General features: G+C 36.6%; 1 protein-coding gene across 4 annotated transcripts in view; it reads left to right on the top strand.

Annotated features, from left to right (window-relative positions):
• SLC41A2 (solute carrier family 41 member 2) overlaps positions 1-26834 on the top strand; it is a 65157-nt gene that overhangs the window by 23933 nt on the left and 14390 nt on the right. For 2 of the 4 annotated variants that reach the window (XM_008636378.2, XM_017737909.1), the window contains 3 exons: positions 7710-7841; positions 8785-8933; positions 18967-21425. In XM_008636378.2, the coding sequence (XP_008634600.1) occupies positions 7710-7841; positions 8785-8933; positions 18967-19152 (467 nt within the window). In that variant the 3' untranslated portion in view covers positions 19153-21425. Of the gene's footprint in view, positions 1-7709; positions 7842-8784; positions 8934-9711; positions 9716-18966; positions 21426-21730; positions 21743-26834 lie in introns of those variants that run through there. The other 2 variants (XM_017737911.1, XM_017737910.1) reach the window with 2 other exon arrangements.

The raw sequence follows: 26834 nt of genomic DNA, 5'->3' as shown, positions 1-26834 counted from the left end.
ACTCTATTTATCAAAAAGTGAGATGTAGGATCCGGGGAAAAATACAGTCCGATGTGTTACCCCAGAGCAGTGGATGATCTCAGACTGATCTGCATCAGCGAGATCCAGCTTCCCTTAACTTCTGGGGATTTTTACCTGCACTGAGTTATGAGACACAGATTTGCTTTGAAGTATTCTTTAAGACTCATTGATGTAAAGTGCTTTAATGTGGTTTTCTGAATAGCATGGTTACTTCTATTATTAGAAAAAATTCTTTTTACCAGATGATGAATCATGCCCATAGGCCTATTTGCAAATACACGACATGGTTTTGGCTCTACTTACAATATGGGATTCTGTGCTTGTTAGACAAAAGAGCTGTGATAACAATTCTTAGAAGAAATGTTCTTGCTTAGCCCTTAACTGCCTTGATAAAATGATGAGGTTTTTAATTTTCTTCTAAAGTTTTAAGTCAGTGTGACATCCTTCTCACTTTAGCAGACAACATCTCTTCTGCTCATTGACAAAGCAACACTCTCATACTGAGGTTAAACGCATTTGCTGTTCTGAGAGGCATGAAGTAATAGTTGCTGGATTTTACTTTTGAAACAATTGTTTTCCCCTATGTTGTAGTTCTTGCAAAAATGAAAGGAAACTGAAGAAGTAAGTCTTCACAAATTTAGTGTTTGCTATGATGACGGCAGTAGTGTTTTCCAGGAGAAAAAATGTCTGGATTAATCAAATGTTCATGGAAACAGTCCTCATATACATCTACAGAGCTTTTAATAATATGAGCAGCTACTGAGTATGTGACCATTTTATACATTTAGAAGATGCTGAGACATTATCAGTTTTATGTATCGACATCTTGCCAACCTACGCAGTTTTATCTGTTTTCTGTTTCTTCCAGGGGTCTGATTAGTCTGGTATAGCTGAGATGGTAACTGCACATGCACAGTAGCTGCTGTTACCAAACAAACTGAGTATCTCTGTACATATCCAAGTGATTCAATGCAAGAACAGCCTTATACGAGTCATTCTGTGACCAGCAGAATGAAACCTGATTCTGTTCTCATTTGTATCCTGAGGTTTTTAGACAGCCTTTCCAACCTGCGGTGTTCCCTATTGCCTCGTGTTCCTGCTATACCCGCTGCTCACAACATTCTCTCCATTTTCCCTCTGCTTTCATTGTCATTCCTCTTCTGTGTCACTGAGCTGTTGGCTGAGCAAGAGGCATCATGCTTTATTCCAAGCTGAGTGCTGACTGGCCAGCTGGCCTGCTTATGCTTATGCCATTAGCTATATAACTCATACTACTGTCTTTGTCTCACTGAGGACATGCATTTGGATCTTTTCCTTTATTTATCTAGTCACTGTTTCGTTTTTGGTAGATTCTTTAACCATACTTGGAAGTAGTTAACATGTCTGTCCTCATGTCAGGCATGGTTGAAATTGGCCCAAAGGTTCAAAAATAATTAGAAGAAGGAATTGGTAGGTGAAGGGACAGAACTAAATTACAGTATCACTGCTGCTGTCGCCACCATACATTGTTGGCTGGCTGAGACTGAGCAGGATGTATGGATTCTAGAAGCGCTTACACTTCACTATACCAGGCTGTCTTCTGTGAGTTAAAATTACACTACTAATATTAGGTTATTGAGGCTCAGACAAATAAAGAAACCATTCCTCCTCAAAAAAAAAAAACAACAAACCAACAACAAAATCAGCCATAAAAAACCCCAACATATTTTAATAGCTATATATTTTAATTTCTTCTAGCATAGTTGTACTTTGAGTTTTCCCACAACTGATTAGGATATAACCATCGTCTCAGAGAGTTGAACATCTGAAATTTGCCTCTGTAAATCACAAGGGAAAACATTAGTGTACCTAGATGGTAGTAGAGCAATTTGCCTGTGTAGCAAATTAATTTTTCTGCATCCTGAATTGGAAAGAATGTGTTAGTCTCAGAAGGCAGCTTTACTATATGAGAACTTTATAATTCAGTCTTTATTTTGGCATGAATAAGGAGGAGAGTTTTGATTTCTTTTACTTACTTTTGATGCATTATTGTGTGATAGATTTATTACCTTTTAGTTGCTAACCTGTACATGTAAATCTGCATATATACTTTTATAGTGTGTGATTTTTCTTTTAAGTCTTACTTGTAAATTTTTTAGGAGATTTCAGTAATCATTGTGTAGTTTTCACAACACAATTATATCCAGAGCATTTTCATTTTTTGACAGTCAAGGAACAATTTTTTATTAGTCATAGGAAAGAAATTATTTATGAGTGAAATCAAACATGGAATGTAATAGTTGCATATATAATAAAGACTTCTCTTAAAAAACATCCATCTAGGGAAAGCTAATATTTTCCATCTGTTTTCCCTCAAACATTTGTAAGTATTAAAAGAAATGCTACAAAGTAAAATGGAAGATGGACCAAAAAAAGCCCCAAAAACATAAATAGGTGGCTAGTTAATTTTCTAATCTAAGTATTTCACTTGCATAAAACAGGATTTTTAAAGTTAATGGTAGAGAGGTCAGGGAAAAAATTCATCTTGCATTTTCTGAAAGATAAGAAGATTATTCCAGAATTTAGAGCTTTTGGTCACCATTGTAACTGAGAGTCTTTTGCTTCCTTTTCATTTCATTTTTATGATGCAGATGTTGAACTTCAAAAAAAGCCTGTTTGGCAAAACTGACTATTTTGAGCTATGGATTGTGCTCAGGAGTGTGCAAAAGTGAGAATCTTCTTGCCTTCCTTCTCTTGATAGATAGACAAGAAAAATCAGTTTGGGAATTATGTTGGCCTAATTCTCCCCTTATGTAGATATTAATTGATTTTGGTCCCATTGCACAAGCTGTATTATAGGTACTTGGGAACAACACAGTATTCTGTGACTGATTAATCTCTCTCCATAGAACTGGTTTTCTAAAAATTTTTAATCACAATGATTTGCTTTGCCTGTTCTTACAGAATTTTTTGTGTGCCCCATCATGCAAATATTTACATTTTTATGAACAGTTATGGCTCTGGTCATTAAAGCTGAGTATGTTCACTTTTTCTGGTGCTCTCAGTACTTTCATAGGAGGCAGTTTTCTAAAGGAACAATTCTTTGGTTATATGTATTTAAGGAAATGCACAAAAATAAGAATGAGATGGGGACCTATGGGAAAGGAAGGGACTTCATACATAAAGTAGTTGAATACTGCTCTGAAAAATTTAGGTTGTCTGTTGTACTGTTCTCCCCTCACACTAAACAAGTACCTGAAACCAGATTTTTTACTGGTTAGTTATAACATGGTGCATGTGGTTATCCTGCTGAGATGGAGAACTTTGCACTTCCTTTTGTTGAATTTCAGGAGATTTCTCTTGACCCAGCTCTCCAGCCTCTCCAGTTCCCTCTGAATGGCGGCACAGCCGTCTGGTTTATCAACTACTCCTCCCAGTATTCCCTGGAAAATCTTACTCTATTTATCAAAAAGTGAGATGTAGGATCCGGGGAAAAATACAGTCCGATGTGTTACCCCAGAGCAGTGGATGATCTCAGACTGATCTGCATCAGCGAGATCCAGCTTCCCTTAACTTCTGGGGATTTTTACCTGCACTGAGTTATGAGACACAGATTTGCTTTGAAGTATTCTTTAAGACTCATTGATGTAAAGTGCTTTAATGTGGTTTTCTGAATAGCATGGTTACTTCTATTATTAGAAAAAATTCTTTTTACCAGATGATGAATCATGCCCATAGGCCTATTTGCAAATACACGACATGGTTTTGGCTCTACTTACAATATGGGATTCTGTGCTTGTTAGACAAAAGAGCTGTGATAACAATTCTTAGAAGAAATGTTCTTGCTTAGCCCTTAACTGCCTTGATAAAATGATGAGGTTTTTAATTTTCTTCTAAAGTTTTAAGTCAGTGTGACATCCTTCTCACTTTAGCAGACAACATCTCTTCTGCTCATTGACAAAGCAACACTCTCATACTGAGGTTAAACGCATTTGCTGTTCTGAGAGGCATGAAGTAATAGTTGCTGGATTTTACTTTTGAAACAATTGTTTTCCCCTATGTTGTAGTTCTTGCAAAAATGAAAGGAAACTGAAGAAGTAAGTCTTCACAAATTTAGTGTTTGCTATGATGACGGCAGTAGTGTTTTCCAGGAGAAAAAATGTCTGGATTAATCAAATGTTCATGGAAACAGTCCTCATATACATCTACAGAGCTTTTAATAATATGAGCAGCTACTGAGTATGTGACCATTTTATACATTTAGAAGATGCTGAGACATTATCAGTTTTATGTATCGACATCTTGCCAACCTACGCAGTTTTATCTGTTTTCTGTTTCTTCCAGGGGTCTGATTAGTCTGGTATAGCTGAGATGGTAACTGCACATGCACAGTAGCTGCTGTTACCAAACAAACTGAGTATCTCTGTACATATCCAAGTGATTCAATGCAAGAACAGCCTTATACGAGTCATTCTGTGACCAGCAGAATGAAACCTGATTCTGTTCTCCTTTGTATCCTGAGGTTTTTAGACAGCCTTTCCAACCTGCGGTGTTCCCTATTGCCTCGTGTTCCTGCTATACCCGCTGCTCACAACATTCTCTCCATTTTCCCTCTGCTTTCATTGTCATTCCTCTTCTGTGTCACTGAGCTGTTGGCTGAGCAAGAGGCATCATGCTTTATTCCAAGCTGAGTGCTGACTGGCCAGCTGGCCTGCTTATGCTTATGCCATTAGCTATATAACTCATACTACTGTCTTTGTCTCACTGAGGACATGCATTTGGATCTTTTCCTTTATTTATCTAGTCACTGTTTCGTTTTTGGTAGATTCTTTAACCATACTTGGAAGTAGTTAACATGTCTGTCCTCATGTCAGGCATGGTTGAAATTGGCCCAAAGGTTCAAAAATAATTAGAAGAAGGAATTGGTAGGTGAAGGGACAGAACTAAATTACAGTATCACTGCTGCTGTCGCCACCATACATTGTTGGCTGGCTGAGACTGAGCAGGATGTATGGATTCTAGAAGCGCTTACACTTCACTATACCAGGCTGTCTTCTGTGAGTTAAAATTACACTACTAATATTAGGTTATTGAGGCTCAGACAAATAAAATTTAAAATAATCTTACTGAACATACAAATACTGCATTTCCAGTTAGCTAAAATAGATTGTATATGTTCAACTGAGCTGTAACTAGTTACACCTCCTGAAATCACACTCCATACTGGCTGTTCTGGTTAGCTTGTCAGCTTCCTTTGCAGAGCAGCTGTCAGCTTCCTTTGCAGAGCAGCTATCACCTCCTTTACCAGTATTCCATGGCTGGCCAGTTTGTTTTAGAACCACTTTTAATACTTGACAGGAATTTCTTGCTATCTGCATGAGCAATAGGGCTTGGGGAATACTTTCTCCAAGTGATGGTTATGAAAGTGAAAAGATTTGTCATTAATAGCTATCCATCAAAGGATTGACAACCAATCTTACACCTTCTTTCACAGACTTGTCAGTGTCTGTTGTCCAGACAGATTTTTTAATCACCATTTCAAATGGACTTATTTCCATTTTCCTTAATTCTTTTATCTCATTCATTTTCCCATGTTATTAACCAGGGAAAAAAGTCCAGAGCATTTATCGTATTTCTCAGTGCCTGAATTTGTTGAAGCAAATAATTAGCAGTCACAAAACGAAATTACAGACATCCTAGGAAATATTAAAATCTAGGGAGTTGTGCCAAAGTGGTTTGTAGTTGCATTGCTACAAAACTCAAAGCAGCCCTATGTCCTTCTGTCCTTTATTTCTTTCTATAGTGCTATCAGAGAAGCAGATAATGACAGAATATTTTACTAATTTTTTCTCTTAGTATTGTTGTGAATGTATCAGTTATTGCATTTGTTAGCCTGATTGTGATTACCCAGATTGCCTTTATGTTCTCTTTTTTAGCAGAAACTGTTTCATATTTTCCAGTCCTATGGCACCATCCCCAGCTTTGTAGCTCTGTTAAGAAGCGGTTTTACATAACAGCTTTTCCATAATTCAGTTGCAGAAATTATCTGATCCCCATCCAAATGTAGTGCATTGATCCTTAATTTTATTTCTGCCTCTCTTTCTGTACCTTAATCTCCTTAGTCAGAAATCTCAAATTTATTGTTCTCAATCGAAGCACAGACTTTGAGTCCTACTTAGATTGGTTTTAATCTTTTTAAACTTCTCGTTTAAATCGTTAATCCCTTACTTTGCTACTTTTCTGTAGTTCATCTGAAAAAAGAGCTACTGTTATTTTAATTTTCTTCGCAAACTCTGACTCAACCTTTTGGTAGTTCATATTTTATCCCTGTAACTTCTGACTGGGAACACGCATTTCCTAATTTGTATCTGAAGTTTTTGCTTAAAAGATGTACTTCCACGTTGGGTTCAGCCTTTTACTGTCTTTAAGCAGTGGTGAGGCAGGACATCTTCTTTCAGATGTCAGTATTAGATCTCTGTGCTAACCCGTCCGTAGTCACCAAAAGAATTTGGCAAATAGTGTCTCCTGGTCACCACAAACACTTGTTTTGCAACCAGACAAAGCCCTAAGCATCAGATAAACTGATTCTACTAATAACAATAAACAAGGCCTTTGTCCTGAAGTGGGGACAAGATCTGCATTTCTTCTGCTTCTTCTCAGACCAACCCATTGTGTAGAGCATCTGAAGAGGGGGAAAGAAAAAGCATGTGCCTGATATGCAAGGAGACAGCTCAAGTATATAGGAGGGTTTCATGTCACTGCATTCTGCAGTGTAGATATAATGAGTTGTTTTAGTTTTGTGTTCATTGAAGTAAAAATTCATAGAACATGAAACAGCCCAGAGAGGAAGGAACCTTGAAATGTCATCTGGTCTGACCTTGTGTGAGAAAGGGAGCCTAGATGAGATTTTCTAGCACCTGGTCCAGTCACATCTTGAAAACCTCCAGTGAAGTGGACTCGACCACATCCCTGAGGTGGTTGTTGCAGGGAATGATTGTTCTCACTATAAGAAATTTCTTTCTTATATTGAGATGAAAGCTCTGCTGCTACAACTTGTGCATACTGCCACTTACAAGAAAGAAAGTAGAATCTCCATCACTACCATTCTTTTAAAAATCAGCTATTCAGACACTCATCTTGTTCTTTCAGCCTGAATTATGAGTGACAGAAGACTGTAGTTACTTATGCTTTGTGTGAGAGGGGAATGAATATATTAACTCTTGAAGCCTTTTCTGGTCCTGTGGTTGCGTGTGTGAAATCTGCATTTATGTTTGTGGTAGCGAGCTGCTTTTGTTACTTATGCTGGCCTGGAATAATGACCTAGGGAGGTAATCCAGCAGTGGCACAACAGTGTCATACTTCTGCTGTTCCAAGAGGGGTTTCCAAAGAAGAGGCATAAAAGGGAGTTTCACTTATGAGAAAACATAAGATTGAACCTTTTGGAAGGTTTTTTTTGCACTTACCATGATACAAAACTAATCTCCAAATACCCAGTGATACACTAAACTGTAACCCACATTTTTGGACTTACTTTAACGATTTGTAGCCTCTCTGTAACTAATATACATTCTAAAGATATTTTTCATTTTGACATTTGTATGTAAGGTACTGTGATAAACATAGAGGAAATTGGTAAATCTGCAAAAATATTACCTACTAGAGGAAAAAAATAGCTGAAACCTTTTCATTGGTTCCCTTTTGCATTTCAGGTATTGGTGGCAATCTAGTAGCTATTCAAGCTAGCAGAATTTCTACCTACCTCCATTTACATAGCATTCCTGGAGAGCTGCCAGAGGAAGCCAAGGGTTGCTATTACCCATGCAGAACATACTATGGTACAGGTATGTATTTAGTCAGTTAAAAATCCTGTCTCACATCTCTTTACCCCTGTATGCCAAACTGTGCCACCAGTGAGAAATGGCAATGAACTGAGCTTGCTGTGTGCTATTCAAAGGCAGCTGAGGCTTGGCAGTTTCCTTTGCCTGCAGCTCTTTGCCTGTGAGAATCACAAGAATCTCCCTGAGGACTGGGTGAGTAGAGAGGAGCATAGAGAAGGATGTAGCCCTGGCAAGGGTTGAAGATAAGGGCTGGTGGGGCAGGACACTGTGATACCCACTCAGAAGGGTTTCAGCCTTCAACTTTCCTTAGCTTCTCTACCAGCTCCTAACTTTTGTCTGCCTTCAGAACTTCAAACCAATTTCCTGTTAGGGCCAACCATTATATCAGACATTATTACTAAGCCAAATCCCTGCTTTCTATTTCCAATTTGCCATTTTCTTACTAGATTTTTTCTTCACAGCTTATTCCTCCCATGTATTTCCCTCTCTCCTAATGATGTAGTAACTGTGGTGAAATGTGATGTGTCACCACCATGTATAACACTTTCGTATTTATTAAATGAATTGAAACAGATGTGAAAGTGGTAAATGTAGGATTACTTTTTAGAAATATAAGGTACTTTTGAGAATGTCTTGAATATGGAGTCCAAAAGATCCTCTTTCTTAGTAAGACTTTAGGAGCTCCAAAAATGTAGATGGTATTACATGAGCACAGAATGAAGGCAGTTTGCACCCTTTTCCAGAAGGGCTCTGCTTACCTTTTCTGGAAGGCAGTGAAATTCCTCAAGGAGTCTTTTAGTGAAAATTAATGCCTGCTGTTCCACAGTAGTCGATGCTGTGGAATTCCAAAAATGGGGTGGTTTTATATTAAAATGAGTAAAAATCTAATATAATAATTGAAGAACTTAACTGAATTTTGGATTTTTCTTTTTTTTTTCAATTGTAGGAGTAAATAACAAATCAGCCCAAGTTCTGCTTCTCTTGGTGATTCCTGGACACCTGATTTTCTTGTACACTATCCATTTAATGAAAAGCGGACATACTTCCTTAACCCCCATCTTTATAGCAGTATATTTGTTTGCAGCTCTGCTACAGGTAAGAATAAGTACAACTGGCAAATGCTTGTACAAAATCAAGTTCTCGAAGAAAATAATTTTTTTCTGGTATCTGAAATCTCATAAATGGTACAAGAAGGTGTGGGTTTATAGAGGCTTTCAGCACAGCTCTGAAGTAGCTGATTATCTCCACTTAATATACAGTTTACACAGGTGTACTGTTGTTGTGAGTGCTTTTCAGAACACACTTGACTGCATTATTTCCTTGTCATGCATCTTTCACATGCTTTTGGAACCATTGCATCTAAAACCCCATCATTTTAATCAACTAGAGGGGAAATGGAAAGAAGGGAGGGGAAATGGAAAGAAGGAAAGGTAGCATTTATGAATAAGGAAAATTAAGGAAAATTCTTAAAGAAATTTCCTAAAGTGGTTCACATTACTGTTTTAGTTAACATAGTCGAGCAGATGAAAATATTACAGCTTCCTTAATGTGTTCTTAATATTTATTAATTTAAATTAATACAACGGCAAACACTATACAAGAAGCTGTAATTGCATTAATTGTCAAACTTCTTTACCTTATTTGGCTGTTTTACCCAGTCATCTGTTCATACCCAGCAAGGGCAGTTCTTGAAAGATGCCTTTTGAAATAGCGATGTCTCAAGGTGAAATGATTTCATTTTGAAAAATCACTAATACAAAATTAAATATTTTATTAAAATCACACCCATTTTTTAAGTATAACGTGCCTGAATTAACTATAATGTTTCATTGCACCTTAAAACCAAAAAGTGACTGTTCATGTTACATGGTAGAAGTGTGGTTGAAATATCCATGATTTAAATATACATACTGCTTCAAAAAATGTGACCTATTTAGTTTTAATAGACAAACAACATTATCAACAGGTCAATCCTTAGTAAAATTATAATTTTTAATGTTCTGAATTGTCCCATTGTTTATCACACTACTATTTCAGTAAGGACAGGTTTCAAAAACTATTACTATTTCATATGAGAATTTACACCTTTCTGGTAGAACATGACTGGTAATGTTTCAACCTTTGCAAGTGAGAGTGTTGTACTAAAAGACATAAATTGCTTTTCATTTTCCTCTTAGATAATATTCCTAGTTTCCAGCCTTATCACTTGTTTTATAATGTGTTTTCCTGAGGAAATAATGCTATTCCTTTCCTATATGTTTTCTGTCTGGATTGGGTAAAGAGTCCCTGTTAATGTAAGACTGCAGTGTGATTTCAGTCAGTATTAAACCTTCGAGATTTCCCTTGGGAATCAACCTGAATTCATAAATCCAGTCCTCCTGCTAGCAGAACTGCAATCACAGCATGTTTAGGGACACTTTTTCTTCAGCAGCAAGACTTGAGAAATGCAGAGGTTCACCTGAAAACCAAGCTCAGGCATTATGGCAGGATTTTCAAATGACATAGTAATTCAGACCCAGCAACAGCACATATACAGGTGTAAAGTTGCATTTTCATAAATTCAGGATCTGATTAGAGTATTCAGTTTTGCAGTCATGTGTCTCTGTTGCAGTACATACACCTGATTTTCTTGGTTTTTCACCTATAAAGCAGATATAGAGCTTTTTTTTTCTTTTTCCCTGCTCCCTTTTATGGATTATTTTTTCTTCTTTGTCTTCTGTTGTTAGTCATAAAAGGCATTTTGAGATGTATTTACTTTGAAACTGAGTACCAGTATTGCAAACTATAACTTCTCATGGGTCTTGACATATTTACAATTTGATACACTGTGGTTTTTAAGACCTTCTGAAAATATTTAATAGATTCCTTTCCCCATTTGAATTATTCTGGCGTTTTTCTAGTAGTGATTATTGTAGTGTCGCACACCTCTAATTAGAGCAGATTTTAAATTTTTAGGGAGATGATGCTTGCTTTAATCCTTAAATCTTCAACACATTTTATTTGCTTGTCGGTCTGAAGTACTTCCAGACTGCAGTTTCATGCTTTTAAGTTTCTTCTTTCTCGAGGAAAGCACTTAAATATTTGTACTCATCCCTCTTCCCTTTTTCAGTGACATCATCTATGCACCTGGAAATTGTAAAAAACAGTTTTTAAGCTGCCATTTCTTTTAGCATAGCCTAACAGCTACTGATCTTATTTTTCTAGAATTCTTTTATATTTTTGTCCTCCCAGTGAGAGCTTTTCCAGTTCTGCGGTAAAACTGAAAAACCTCGCAGCTAAGTATTATTGTTTCAATTAACAACAAACCAAATCCATTGACAGTCTTTTGAGCAGTGGGAGATCTAAATTCTAGGCCTTTTTTAATAATATATTGGACTTTGTATTTATTTTCACTTTGCATGGAAGGTATATGAAAATGGATGTCAAAAACTACAGTCCTGCTTGCAAGCTGTATCTTTTATGTTTGAGGTGGTAGATGATAATTTAGCAGAATACAGTGATTCCCAAAGGTAAGAGTTAACTATAGTCAGTCCTGTGAGGAGGTCTGATATCACTGCTTTGCCCTTTGCCATTCCTTACTTCTGTTGAGCTGGGAGGCAGGAAACTGAAAATGATTATGGCAATATACCACCTAGGTAGGGTTTTCCTCAGTATGTTAAAAAAATAATGCCAAATTAAAAAATAACAGCAGCAATTAAATGAATTTTCTGTCTTTGAAATTCAAGCGACTATTGTAAGGTGTTAAATTATTTAACGACGTATTTTACAGTGGACTGCAATAGGTTGTTAATTGACTTTGAATTGTGTTTATTATTTCTGACTGTCCAGCTCTGTTTATTTAAAATGAAGAGGAAAGAGTTAGAGAAATGGCAAACGTAGAACTGGAATGTTGGAGTAAATGGAAAAAAAAATCCAAAAAATATTAATGCAAAGACGTTGCTTATTGCTTTTATATTTCTCTCTCTCTTTCAGTTTATGCTATTCCACATTATTTCTACAGTAAAACTAACTTATACATATGACTAACTAACTACATATGACTTCCATTTGGCATTTTAACAAGACTGTTTCAAATTGCCTGTAATCGTCACTATCCATCCCAAAGTGATAAAAATGGAATTTATTTGCATTGAAAGCTCTATGCAGTATTGCTGAAGTTCCAGTCAGAGAGTTAGTTTCATTTTCATCCAAATCTGATGCTTATATTGTTTGCTGATTTTTCACCACCCAGGCCTGCCAGCTTCTTTCATCTCTTCTCTCTACCTGTTCTGAGATTTTCTTAGATATTTTCCCCACAGCACGTCATTTAAATGAAATTTTTATGGGAACTAAATAATTAATATGCCATGATGTATTATCAATAGTATAATTCAGTTGTTATTGACTGAAAATATGCCGTTAGTAAAACAAAGTACAGTTTCACTGAATATGTAGTTTTTTCTAAAAATCATTACAGTTAGATATTTTAAGTAACACGAATAGCCAGAGCTATGATTTGCATTCTTTTTGATTCTCTGTGAACAAAACAGTTCCAGGTTTCTAAGCTTAGGAAACCCCAGAAAACATTTTATTTTATTTCATTTTCGTTTTCCTACCCTTAATAGTACAGCTGTTTCTATTTAAATAAATATATATTCTTGAAAATGTTCTTCAGTTAAATTCATAAATTGATTGTAGTGACATCCAAGGCTGTACTCCCTTTATCTTTAGAGGGGCGGAGATTTCACAGTTATTTTTCCATAAAGGGAGGGAAACCTGCACAAATGTTTCTATTAATCTGCATTCAGGTAAAACTTTTAGGCTGAAGTTTAAGAGATCTGAATTAGCTCTGTAGTGAAGAGCCTCTTCTGTGTTTACAAATGGCAGCACCAGAGGAAAATACAATAAAAAGTGCTATGGGGATGGTATACTCTGTCAGTATGTAGGGTACTTCACACAATGCACTGTACAGTATTGGGGCAAGCCAGTGTGCCTAATCAAACCCAGTATAATGATTTTAAGTGTGTTTTGGATTTGCTGAGTGGCCTCTGTTTAAGAGGAATACTCTTTCCTTGAAAATCTTACAAAGCAAGCCACAAACATGCACCAGCACACTGTGTGCAGTTACGATGTGGCATTTGACCAACAAAGATTATATTAATTGGAAAACAGTCCTCCTCTTATTCCTCACAAAGGCACAAGTATTTTTTACTGTATGAGGCTGTGCACCAAGCAGTTTCATCCCCTGTCTTGTCAGCGTGGAGCAGAAGGAGAGCAGTGCTGGAATTGCCAAGCTGTCAGTCCTGGCACACGGCTCGGAGCACTCAAAGGCGGTCTCTGTTCTGCATGTTCTCACTGAGCCAGTAAAACGCCCTCCCAGGAATTTTCACACCTACTGACCAAATCTGAACACACAGTTAGTCTCAGGGAATAAACAAACAATAGGAGATTCCCAGAGCTATTACCAAGCAAATAAGTAATTCCAAAATTCTTCTTACCTGATGAAGGTCAGATGTGTACAGCTGTAAAGTCACTTTTGCAGTGCTTCAGTGCTGTTTGGGGCAATAGAAAACCAAGAATTCAGCGGTGCTCATAACGACTTCCTGCTCACATCAAAAATGTCTTGGATTTCTCACCAGTGTGAGGATTCTAATGATGATATGGGCCTCTTTAATGTGGAAACATAACTCATGGGATATACTGTACATTACAGAGAAAAAAGGAAGGTTGTGTTTATAGGCAAAATATTGATGCATTTTAAATATTGCTTTTTCTAACAGGAAAGGTTATTTCCGAAAGATGGAGCGTATAACGGCTAAAGAGACCGTATTTCAAGGAAATACGGAAACTCAAGCCCAAATCTGGACAGTTCTCTATGCTCGGTGCTTTCTCATTGCAGCATGACAAGCAGACTTGCTGGACTCACTGGGGTCTGACTGGGGCTATCAGCAGCTCCTTCCTTTCCAGCCATGTTGCTGTCTGTGGTAGAAGCCCGGCTCCTACCAAGTCATAGCAGGGATCTATCATTTTTGGCTCTAGAAGGCTGAGCTCAAAGTGCTTGTGTACGTAGCATGACACACTGAGTTGTGCTGCAGCTACTGCAGGCTGAGCATGCCAGAGCACTTACTGGTCTGGGTTACCCATCCCTGCAGATAGCTGAGAAACAGCCTGAAATTAGGATTGTTTTGGTCAAACCAGGATGTCTGGCAAAGCTACAAAGAAATCAAGATGACAATCTGAAAAACTTGATTCAAACTGAAGTTTAAAAAATGTTTCTTCCCACAAAATTACATCAATATAATCAAATTGACTCAGAAACAACTTCAGTTAAATTGGTATTCTCTTTTTTACTTCAATGAGGTCTCAGTCTGACATCAATGTATGCTGTGCTGTCTGGGTACTTGGATACCTTAGAGGAGCTAATACCACTTAGCTACAACACAAACAACAGCAGCAAGAAAAAACTTGCTGTTCAGTGGTTTTCTTGCAGTCAGGATTGAAGGAAATCTCTGTATGTTTGGAGGAAATAATTACTTGTCCCCTCTGGACATGATCCACGCTAGATACGCTACCTGAGAAAACAGTGCAGAAAAATGTCTTTTGAAAGATGTGTGTAAGACCCTACTCTGAGAGTTCACTGACTGCAGATTTCTGGCTCTAGACAATGGAAAGTCAACAAGTTCAGCGTAGATCTATTACAAGCACTTTACAGTTACTACTTCATCAAAAGCCATTTAAAATTGGAGACATGTAATGTGTAATTTGAAAATTAACTTAATGAAGAGTCAAAGCCACTAGAAGACCTAAATCATTACTCTGGCGAGAATGAGAGAGTCAGAACACAGTAGTCTTTAGAGATTCTTAAATGGGATTTTTTACTCATAATTAAAAGACCAAATAAATAAACTTACCTTTGAATTTCATAGTTCTTATGCAGTAATTTCAGGATCTTTTCATAGTTAAGTTATGTGTAAATTTTGAGTCAATATAATTTTGAAAGTAAAGGAGACTTAAAATACATTTGAAAAGAGGTTCCCTCAGTTTATTTACATCTATGTTTCCTAATGCAACTATTTTGTAATGCACCTTCAGATGGAAACAATTTAAGGTGGAATCATCAGTACTAGCAACAGGCAGGGTGTCCTGTCCAAGGCATGATAAATAAACTGCTAAAAGGTCTTCGTTCTACATACTGAACTTATAGTTGAATCTTGATAATGCCCACCTGGAAAAGCATATGAAATTACATAACCCAAACTTTAATCTTCCAGCTTGGTGTTGGAATTCACTTATCACAGCAACTAATGTACAAACTAATATAAAAGTGAACAATTCTATTCTGCTTTACAGAAGTTATTAATTTGAATATTACACTTTCATCACTGAATTTGACATGCATCCACTGATGAAATACGGACATGCCAGATGAAAGAAACAATAAAAATATTATAGCATCCTGCAACTTATTAATTAGGCTATAGGAAGCCTAGACAATATTAAGAATGTTTGGAAGGAGTTATGTATTTTTATTTTAAATAACAGAGTTTCATTCTTTGCTCATTTTAGGGGAAATTCTTTTCCCATAAGAAATTAATTCCATGAGAAAATGCAGATATACTACATGCAAAAGATCAAAAATAACTTTTCTTCACCTAGCTTTTCCTTGTTATTTGTATCTAAAGACCTTGAAAGAATGAAAGTAAATTTTGTGCACAATAAAAAAGGGAAAAAACCTGCTTTGTAGTGTGTAATGTTCCCATTTCTAGTCTTGCAGGCATAAGATTTGAACTTTCAAAATAGTAAAGCTCACTCATATTTGAGTATTCATCTTCAATTTCACTTCCAATCTGAAATTCATAAATTGAGTCAGAAAGTTCACTATCAAGAATTACTCTCTATTTCTGTCCTTTGTTGTACAAAATAATATGAGTACTTATATTCTTCATCATTAGGATTTTTCAAGCTTTTCCCCTCCCTCCTACTCTTATTGCTGTATTCTGCTGCTTCTGAGGACATTTTTGACAGTGAGACCGAGGTCATTTTTAGAAATGCAGTCTAAATCTGATCATGCCTTTAGTTTCATTTTTCTCTCTTTTGATGGTGACTTTCTCCCTGTAATGATGATAATAATATAGCATGATTTTCCTTTTAAACCATTGAAACATCTGGAATTTTGCTTGTATTTTTGCAATCCTGTCTCTGGGGCTTTTTTTTGTCTTGATCAGTGACTATTGAGTGTCTCCGTTTTCTTAGACAGATCTTTTTACATAGATAGATATTTAGTTCTTTTTTACTTTTCTTGAACCCTGCAGTTATTTTATCCTTCAGTCTGGAAGAATTCCTAGAGTTTTCTTTCGTAATTCTACTACTACTCATCTGCTTTTTTTTCAGAAAACTCTCTATTAAATAATTTCTAAACTAAATAATTTCAGCTCACATCTTGAACAGTGCTGCATGTATTTACAAGCTTTTCTTATCAATTTTCTACAGCATTTCATGCTAAACAGATCGTTTTGGTACTGTATTATTAGGCTTTTCTGTGATGTTCATCCCTTTATTTTTTCCCTCAAAACCAGCTGGTTTTCAGTTGAAAGAAGGAAGTCTTTCTTCTTCATAGCATGAGTGCAGGGCAGAAATGCACAGTGTTTGTGCTGCTGTGCCATCTGCATCAATTTACTGACAGAAGTATCTGTCACTGATAAATAAATCTCACAAATCCTGAAGTGTCGTCTTGTAACATCTCTTTGACGCCTTTTTTTTTTAATCTGTCAGATCTTTGTGAGTCACTTACCACTTTGAATTCAAGACTGTCTTTCAAAAATTCAGCAAACTCATAGTAGGACACTCCTTTTCTTTTTTTCTGTTTCCAAAATAATCATTGATTGATGACTTTGATTGCCTTCTCTTAACAGTGATGAGAAGCAAAATCTTCTCGAAGACTTAGTCACATTGGTTCTGTCTTGCATTACAAACTAACGTGGGCAAATAGGGAACCATTTCCAAAGACTGTTAGTGAGTTTCTAGCCATGCAAATGCATGATGCATGATAGCATTATTCCTTCCCAAAAGAAGTGAAGGCTGGTGAGCTGCAGTCTGGTAACTCACTCTGTAAGAACTAAGTTACAATTGCCATTACATACTGTGACTTGTATCAGTTAATATAATATATTATAACTTTTTCTTATGACTTGCAGAAGCCAGGCTTCTTATGATTTGCACTGTTTGTTGTGTACCCATAAGTTAACACAGCAAAAAAAATTATTTGGGAAGGTTCACAAAAGCTTAGTTTCCAAACTGCCAATATTTCACTGTAGTCTAAAGTCAGTTATTTCAGAGTGGAAAATATATAGACAACTGAAAGGCTTTCATGTCATGATTTTTAAGAGTCAAAAGTGTATACTGTCATCTAAATTGGACTGTGTATGTTATGTCTAATTGGTTGTGTTATATACAATATATAATATTGCATATATAATATTATATATATATATATAATATATATATTATATATATATATATATTATATATATACACATATATTTTTCTTGGAATGAATGCTCTCATCTTCCAATGGAACATGCATAACTATTGTAGATGTGGGGCTCTGCAGCGTCTTCTGAGCACATCCTGTAGGAGATGGGAATGTACAGGATCTCTTATAAACAGGCCTCTTTTTGTCTCTGTAAGAAGAAGGAGCTGACTCAAGGAATCTGATAGTCTTCCAAAGAAAACATCTGTTTTAAATATATTTGTTTGGATTCCAGTCAGCACACCTAGGACTTGCATAATTAGCTTAGACTACAGAGTTCCCTTTTCAGAAGATACATTTATATAAATAAGCCATGCATTTTTCATTAAGCAAATACTCCTCCTTTCTCTTTTTTTTCTTTTTAATTACAAATTCAGGCTTGTATTTTAACATACACTTTTGCAAAGCAAAGATTAAATTTTTGTATGACATTCATTTTGCTATACTTATAGTGGAGAACTGTCTTGCAACCATCTGATCAATATTTCAGTGAATGAATGTATGTATTTATAAGTATGCTTTTGATGCCAGTAATTGATAATTTACTAAATAAAATATTAATGTTGTCCTTTTTACTACTTTTGATACTGCATTATTTTGATATCTACATTATTTTAAATGTAGTGAGTACAGTTCTTAAAAATTAATTATGGTAGTAAATGTCTTGATTTTACCCTTCTTAAATATCTAAGGATTAACTAAAAATACCTAAAATGCAGAATTTATTTCAACTTAAGCAGCTCCTTAGAAGCTACAAGAAGAAATGAAACTCAGTTAGTGGTCCTTTCTCCATTCATCTTGTGCCATTCCACACCACTTGATTCCACTAAACCAAAATCTCTTATCATACAGCTGTGCAACATTAAAAGGATTATTTTTTTCTCAAATTGGGTTAATGATTATGCATACCTTTGGTATGAAGATCAAGCCTCTCAAATGTTCAGACATTCACAGCTGGGAATTAAATCTTTTACTTTGAGACAAATTCAGCCTGGAGTGACAATTTCATAATGTATGGTGTGCCTTATTACAGAAGGGCTGAAGGTGGTATTTCAGGCATAAAAGTAGGTTCTAGGCCATTTTTTGCAGTTCACACAACCCAGATGAAACTGTTCTTAATTTGACCTGTTGTTCTTTACATCACATCTGATTTCAGGTCAGTGTTAGACCTGTGGAAACAGGAGTTATGCCTGGGTTGAGCCTATTCCTGTGAGGCAACATGATTTGATTCTGAATTATCTCAAAGCCCCACTTATGCTCTCTCTGTACAGAATGATGAGTTATGTGAGAAGTGCAGTTGCATGTTTGGTGGAACTTTTTTTGGTTTTTCTTGCCATTTTCAGAAGTCCTCAAGCATAGACTGGGTGAAAAATGCTGTCAGTAATTCAGTATGTTCCTTCCAGCTCTGCATGTGATTGAGAGAAGTTGGCTAAGTGTTCCTCTCTCTGCTTGTGGGCAGCTTTAGTCTGAAATTCATTCTTATTAATTATTTATATTTTTCAAAAGCAACGGTATACAACAGTTCTGCCTAGTATGGAGACAGTAATGTTGGCTGTTGAATTCCTCTTGATGTAACTTACATGATAATGATACGGATTTTGTTTGTTTGATGTTGTGTAGGTGTTTACTCTGTTGTGGATTGCTGACTGGATGGTGCACCACTTCTGGAAAAAAGGAAAAGACCCTGACAGTTTTTCTATCCCTTATCTTACTGCACTGGGAGATCTTCTTGGAACTGCCTTATTAGCTATAGGTTTTCATTTTCTGTGGCTCATAGGTGACAGAGATGGTGATGTTGGTGACTAATTATTTCAAAGGATGCAATGACTTTTCCTGGAATACTGACAAGACAGATCACTCCACTTGAGGGTCCTCAAAGTGTTTGTTCCATTTGGTCTAAGTAAAACCAGTTGACACAGACATAAAACAGCCTTAATGATTTTAGTTTGGTTTGCTTTTAAAAACTTGGATGGAACTATGATACCTGAGACCTTTACTCTGAAACCAAGGTGAATTGCTGGTAGCTGAAGATATCTGAGTAGACACAATGAAGGGCAGATGAATCCTTTATCAAGTTTTAAATTTTTTAAAGATCTCTTCTTTTAAAAGAACAGTTCCTTACCTGTATTGCAAACCAGAACAATCTCTAATTGCTCATTGAGTGGTGGTGAAGAAAAGGGTAAGATCCAATTAGTGGCTTGCCTTGTCTTTCCCTCCGAGGGACAAAATGGGTATATTTTTTATTTTGCCACAAGAGTGGATAGTAGACCTCAGATTAATTCATTTTCTTAGGCATTGCCTAAAGAGTTGATGATACGTTCTTACCTTGCAATTTCAGTGCTGTAGCTCTCTGACCATTACAGACTTGATACAAGTAATGACTGTTATGGTCCACGCATTGTTTCCCAGGCTTTATTTTCTGTATAGGAATATGACAATCAGCATTTATAAAATTAGACACTTGAAAAGTGTCTGCAGGACTGAGCCCATTTTCTTTGTGCTAAAGTGAGCAACCTAATTATTTTGCAGTTGAGATTTATTAGAACAAAAATAGTAAAGGCAAATAATAATGTGACGCTGACCTGGTCAATAATAATGGGTAAACGATTAAAATTCCTTGTGTTGAAAAGTATATGTTCATTTAGCAACTGAAAAGATATTTAACTAACTGATATTAATGGTGTTGTGGTGGCCAGTATCCTGATTTTAATGAAGTATTTAGAGGTGTTGATATAACTGTATATACTGATCCCTGCTTGAAACTTGCAGTATAAGAGATGAAGTTTCTTTTTTAGGCACTTAGGAAGTTAAATAAACTTCTCAAATTCCAGAGCTATGTCACCAATTTCTAAGCAGAAATCTCTTCTAACAGGGGATCTGCTTTCAAGCTGTGGAAATAATATGGTCAATAAGGAAAATTACGGCTTCTCAATGATTTCTCTTATTTGTAGACATGAATATTTCAAATAATACATTGATCATGAGGACTCTGATTGCCACTTTGAAAAAAAAAAGGTACTAATTACTCTATTTTAAAATCTACTGGGAGTTCCTCACAGCAGATGTTTTAAAAGACTATAGCATACATCCTAAATGCATAATTAAATAAACAAATCGTATTTTAGATGTTGTGATTGAAAGTTTTAAATCTTGATATTTAAATTAGACAACTGAATCAATTTATCAGCATATGGTTTAATCCTGTAAACATTAGTCATGTGCTTTCTTCATACAAATGGTTTTTAATTTGATGGACCTATATTTGATGAGTAGATGATGTGGATAAGTGTTGATGGGACTTCTATATGTGTTGGTCACCTTAAACTCTTTAGAAGTTCAAAGTGTTCGCAACTTTGAAAATTAAACCAGCTACTCAGTGCCTACACATGGATTTAGATGCCTGAATTTTAGCTCCCTCATTTAAACCTTTTTATTTAAGCGTTTTCTTACAGTTATTATAATATAGTTGTTTGAATGAATCCTATGTATTATGTCTTTTATTATGTGAGAGAAAGATGAAATCTTTCTAGCTTCAGGTTCTCTGACTTTTCTTAGTTTGTATTAATGTTATTTAAAATAGTTTCTTGTATGTAGCATTGCAGGAAATATTATTAAATTGTTTAAAATGGAATAGATGTAACTGAATTTTTTTTGATAATGGTTATTTATTTTTGATGCAGCTGTAGATGCAAATTTTTTTATTTCTGTTAGTACTGCCATCTGAATCAACTCAACTGACATTTCAAGCACTTTATTAGAGTTACTGGACTTTAAGATCATTTTTAAATGAATTGCAGGATCCTTAAAAATTAAAATTTCTTGAGATACTTGCGATCTGTGCTTATCTGATGCCCGAGTGTCACAGTTTCGGAGCCAGACAAGCGACAAGACACACTGGGCTCGTGCACAACAGCCCCCTTTTATGGAGTCCTCCTTTACTTACACAGAGTTGAAGGTCCACGTGGTCGATCCCAATGGGCTGAACCAGTGGCCACCCGGCCAACCAGCCAAGAGCTGCCTGTGTCCCCAGCAGCCTCCAACCGTCCACAGTGGTCAGATTGCATAACCTACTGGTCAAGGTACTTCTATAATTTCAGTTATGTCTTCATTATTTCAGTTATAAAACAGGGAGTTATAAAATGGGATTCATTATTATTGTGAGGCCTTCAGGCACGAGGGAGTTGTAGTATTTAGTCATGGCAGTATCCTTAGTGGTTCGTATCCTAAATATTTTCCCTGTAAATAAGCAATTGTTGGTACGCTGTTTAGATCACTGAACTGGGGAAGAAATGTTACATGGGTAAAATTAAGTAAAATTTGAAAAAGGGAAATATATTGACAGACTGAAATAATCTGGGCTTGGCAACAATAAGTGATGGAAAAGTGTAATGGGGAAATTAAGTACTTCAATAAGGGGCAAAGTCCATTGCATGGTTGAGAGAGCAAAACCCATATTGTGGGAAAGAAAAAGGTGCAAACTTTCACACAGCATTCATTATGAGAGGCAAGAGCAAACAGAAGGAAGTTATTTGGAGAAAAGAATCAAAAGGCACAGCCAAACCTCTTTCTCAGGAAGGGAAGAAAAATATAACTTGTGTTGAAAGGACTTGGGGAAGAGGTGTAAAAAGAGATACTTTAGGGAATGGTGGAAGTGAGGGGGGAAAAAAAGAATGCTCTCAGATATGATTAAAGAGGAGCTTGAGTGAAGAAAGAAGAACGACACTGATAAAACAGGGAAAACCTTGACATCTGGAAGAACAAGGAATAAGTAATCTATGATGTGGAAAGGGGTTTGATTCCTACGTGAAAGGAGCATTTTAGGAACTTAGAGGGTTTGCAAACTCTGCTACCTAGTGTTAAGAAGGCAAAAAGCTCTTACCACATTTCATGTATTCCAGCCATGAGGATAATATGGGAGGTGGCACAAAAGAGTGCTTGGATTCCAGAGAATTTTTTCAAGTACTCAAAAGCTGGACTCCCTAAACCAATTTTAACTGTAGTCAAGTCAGCCTCTTCACAGTGTTCCACCTACTTGATTTTTTAAACACGGCCCAGTAACAGTGAATTACTTCACTGTATGTGCGGGTAAGAAATGTTAGCAGCAATTCTGTCAGAGACAAATTGTGTGCTTTTTGTACTGCTCAAAACGTACAATTGAAAGGGACATCCTGAGATGTTCTTGTCTCTTGTTATCAAAGCAGCCATATTTTATAATCTTGCAGATAAAATGATGACTTTTGGTATTAAAATTCATTAAGTCTTTTCCTCCTCTCAACCTGCCAGAAGATTCTTTCAAACCTTCCTTTATAATCTGCCTAATTAGGGCTCTGGCTGATTCACATCTCTGTGCTTTTGAGTCAGCATGGAGCACTTTCTTTGATTCTTGCTTTTATCAGCTCATTCACCTCATTTAAGTTGTGGGTCATCCTAAAGCTCCTCCTGCAACTTCTTGTACCATTTTCATTCTGCTTATGAGCTGGACCAGCCAGAAGCTCCAAGTGGTTTGCCTTACAAGCTACTGTCTGTAACCTGATGCTGAGTAACTCTTGGAGTGCTCTTGTTCGGCCATTCTTACTGTCTGCTCTTTCTTTGCCTCTGCTTCAGAAAAATCCCTAAGTAGAAGTACAGGCAGGTCATTTGAAGTGTGTGTAATTTTCCATTCTGAAGGACTCTGTGACCACCTCAATTGCGCTGTGAGCGTGTATGAAAGGTGATAATCTCATTTATAAAGTACAGCCAGATGCAGCTTTAAAATTTGGAGTCAGTAGTGTTTCATAGCATAGGTGTTTTCTTTTCCTGTGTAGCACTTTGAAAATGATCGTTCTAGTGAGCTACTGAATGACTCCAGCTTCTTTTTAGAGTAATTATATAGCCAGGATTGTTTCTCAGCTTTATTATGCTGTTTGACGTAGGGGAAGATTCTTCTTTTAACAAATGTAGATCAATATTTTGATTTTTATAGCATTACTGTACACCTTTTCTTAATCTGTGATGTTTAAATTGGCAAAATTATCTCCCACTCCCATGTTTAATATATTAATTTCACTGGGATTTTTAGAATGTTGATGAGAAACTGGTGAGCAGCAAATTAATTTCACTTCCTATTACAATTTGCAAACAAAATTATACTTTTCTCATACAAAGATTAGAACAGCATGAGGATTAAGGCTTCACAAATGCAGTATAGTTTGCAGAATCAGGATTCAAAATAAGACCTATCATCTTTTTAATCTATTTGCTATTTCACTTCAGCTGTGAGCATCACAAAAAGCTCTCTTAAGTGCAAGAATAGCTCAGAATAGACGTCAGGAAACAGTAGTACACGTACTCTGTGAAATGAAGCGTTTGAAATTCCTTATTATTATTGTAATGGTAAAATTGCTACTGCAAATGAGATAGTCTCTTTAGAGGTGCAGAAAATGGCAACAGAATACGGTAATTGAATTATACTCTTCTTTGAAAAAAGTAAGGTAATGCTCACAAATAGTACCAAAACGACTGGAAGTGCTGTGAAGTCTCTTAGCAGGATTTTTCTTTTATTTCTGGCTAGATTTTTCGTGATACCATACATTGTTTTAATTGTGTTCTCTAATCCCTTCCTAATCATGTCAGTCTGTTGCTCAGTAATCCTTTGGATTATCATTTTTCTATATGTATTTGAAGTCAAAAGATCAGTTTTTTGTATCAGTAAAGAACTAGGAAAGCGGTGTGTTTTGTCATTAAAGCCTCATTCTGATAGTCCTAAAGGAAAGGCTTTCTGTTAAATTAAACAAAAATTTGATCATCATGCAAGCTGTGCATGAATAGCCTGGGGAATCCAATATTAGCAAGGCATGAATAATACACAATTAAAGCTAAGAACCTGTAGTTTACTAAATATACAAGACTGCCATATTCTGGGTGGGTACCCAAGAGCAGGAGTCATTCAGCATTGGCAGGGCTGGATGGGTTTTACCTTCTCTGCAGCTAAAAAATTATTTTGTTTTCAAGTCCTGCTAGTTGTTTATTTAATATGCAGGCTAGTTCATCATATTGTCTGTTTATGCTTTTATTTCTCAGTCCAAACTATACTTGAAATATGCTTCTTGCTTTACTTAGCATTCTTCAACTTGCTCTTTTGGGAGATTGTTTCCTCTTCAAGAGTTGCTTGAAGTATTGAGAGGTCAAGGAAGTGCTTTCCTTGAATAATTCTAAATCTGCTTTTTGCAAGTGAAATCCCAAATGAATTATATGGTAGACATCTACTGACTTCTGAACAGATCCTCAAGATTTAATAATGCTAAGTTCTCAGATTTGCATTCTAAGTTTTACTATGAATAGGATCTTTAAAAACATTTTGTCTGTTTGCTAACATTTTTCTGTCATCTCCTGGTTCAGATTAATGAAATTATTGCCATGTCCCATGTACAGTAGAATAGTATTTTAATAAATCTGACATTCTAAATGGTATTTCAAAAGTTACGAGCAACAATACTTGTTTTGTCCTTGAGAAGCAATCATCTGCTACTTTCCTATGAATCCTCATACTATGGTTAACCTTAGATCATCCAAAGCCCTTTCCCCCTCTTTTTGTTTCTGTTTTCTCAGTGCTGGCACAATTAATTCTTTTACTACGTTATAGTATCCAGGGTTCTGGAGAAATATTCGAACATCCTTCATGTCAATTGTTTTGAAGACTGAACCAATTTTTACTCATTATATAGAAAACCGTAGACATGTCTGATTGGTTCTAGGGAGAAGAAGGGTAGCTTTCACTTAAAATAGATTAAAATCCCTGAAGTTTGGAGGATTTCCAGAATCAAAGTGAACTTGCTAAGCTTGACCACATTTAGGTATCTGGGATCAGCTCAGGTACCAATTTGTGGACAAAATTTTGGATGATTTGGAGACAAAAGCAAGCTCTGTATTTGTCTGATACATGAAGATTGGCTGATCAGCTCTCTCTCTTTCATTCATTTCATCTTAAAGCTTTGCTATGGCCATTGTGGCTTCTTTAGACCCAACCCACTAAGGCCACTAAATACTATTGTAGTGTGAAGTCTACCACATATGTATGGGGACTGTAACAGCAGACAGCAAGGCCTTTGAAAAAAAGAAACCTTTAAAAAACCTGTGTGTCATTTGTGAAAAATGAAAGATCTAAGATGCTGTGAATTCAGATCTAAAAAGACATACGCATTCCCAGGTTTCATTTCCAGCTGGCCTTTGCTCTATTCCCACATCAGAAACCTGCTTCATTTCTTTTTTTCAAAGACTTTTTGGAAGCACTGTAAGGTTACTGAGCCAAAGATCAGGAAATGCAGCTCTGTTAGACCCCACGTCTGGTTACGTGCCCTGTACAGGAGACTGACATGAGCTGTGACAGCATTCACCCCTCAGGGAGACCTCAATCCCCTGCTTTGAGTCTGACTGTAGAGCCTTGGCATTAAGCAGACTGTGGCCTCACACTGGGTTGTCACAGGGCTCTGAGTTGACACCAAGTCCAGCAGTTCAAAGGAAGTGCAGTTCTGCTGTTTGCCACAAAAATTGCATTTTAAACATTTAGTAAAACCTGTAAATATTTTGAAGTCCTTCTGACTTGAGATTATTGCCTTACATAAATGTTTAATAGATACAGAGGTTGCACTTAAAGCACTGATTAGTGCACACATACCTCTGGAATTTGTATGGCTTTTAGACTGGCACTAAGAGAAACAAACATTTTTAGCACTCATTACAAGAAGGAGAAAAATGTCCTATTACCATAGGAACCCTCTCACAAAATGAATGCTCACCTTTCTGGTTGTTGATTCTCATTCAGCTCTAACAACATTGCATCCCGTTTTCTGGCATATTATGGAATGGAGGTGTTCAGCAGAAGCTCGTTTGTAGTTTTCTGTTTTTTTCTTTTCATGGTCAAGTCTGCTGCTAGATAAGGATATCTATTTGCAATCCATTTTGTCCTGTCCATGCTTATGTAGAAAGCTCCTGCCACACATAAGAGATTTTTTTTCCCCATTTCTTCTGCTTTTAGGTAGGTGTGGCTTACAGCTCTGTGGACTAGGCAAGACCCATGCACCTTCTGTATGCTCTGAGGGCAGCTGTCTCTCTGTTTGCAGGAAGCCTCAGAAAGCCACAGAATAATCTGGAACACCTTTTCCTTCAGGACCAGGAACAGGAGGGCTATTGCCACAGAAGTAGGAGCAAGCCTGTGTGCTTGCCTCAGGGCTACAGGGGGATGGCCATGGAGCAGAGCCAGCTTTGTATGACACTGACACCAATTTAACTCCTCTTGTGAAATGGGAGAGTTGGCCTGGAATCCTTAGTCAACAACCCATGGCAAATTTAACTTCAAAACGTTTTTATGAAGACAGTTGAGGCCAAAAAATGCGAGGAGCTGTGTTTGCTCTGTATGGCAGAGTGATGGTCACTGGATGGAAATGAATGACTGTGAGTGACAGGGGGATAGGATGCCCAGGTTTAGGATGCCTCTCCACTATGACAGCCTC

This window comes from Corvus brachyrhynchos, unplaced genomic scaffold (assembly GCF_000691975.1).
Source record: "Corvus brachyrhynchos isolate BGI_N302 unplaced genomic scaffold, ASM69197v1 scaffold56, whole genome shotgun sequence".
Classification (NCBI taxonomy): Eukaryota; Metazoa; Chordata; class Aves; order Passeriformes; family Corvidae; genus Corvus; species Corvus brachyrhynchos.
Note: the sequence above shows the minus strand (reverse complement) of the source record. Positions and strands in the feature narration are given on the sequence as shown.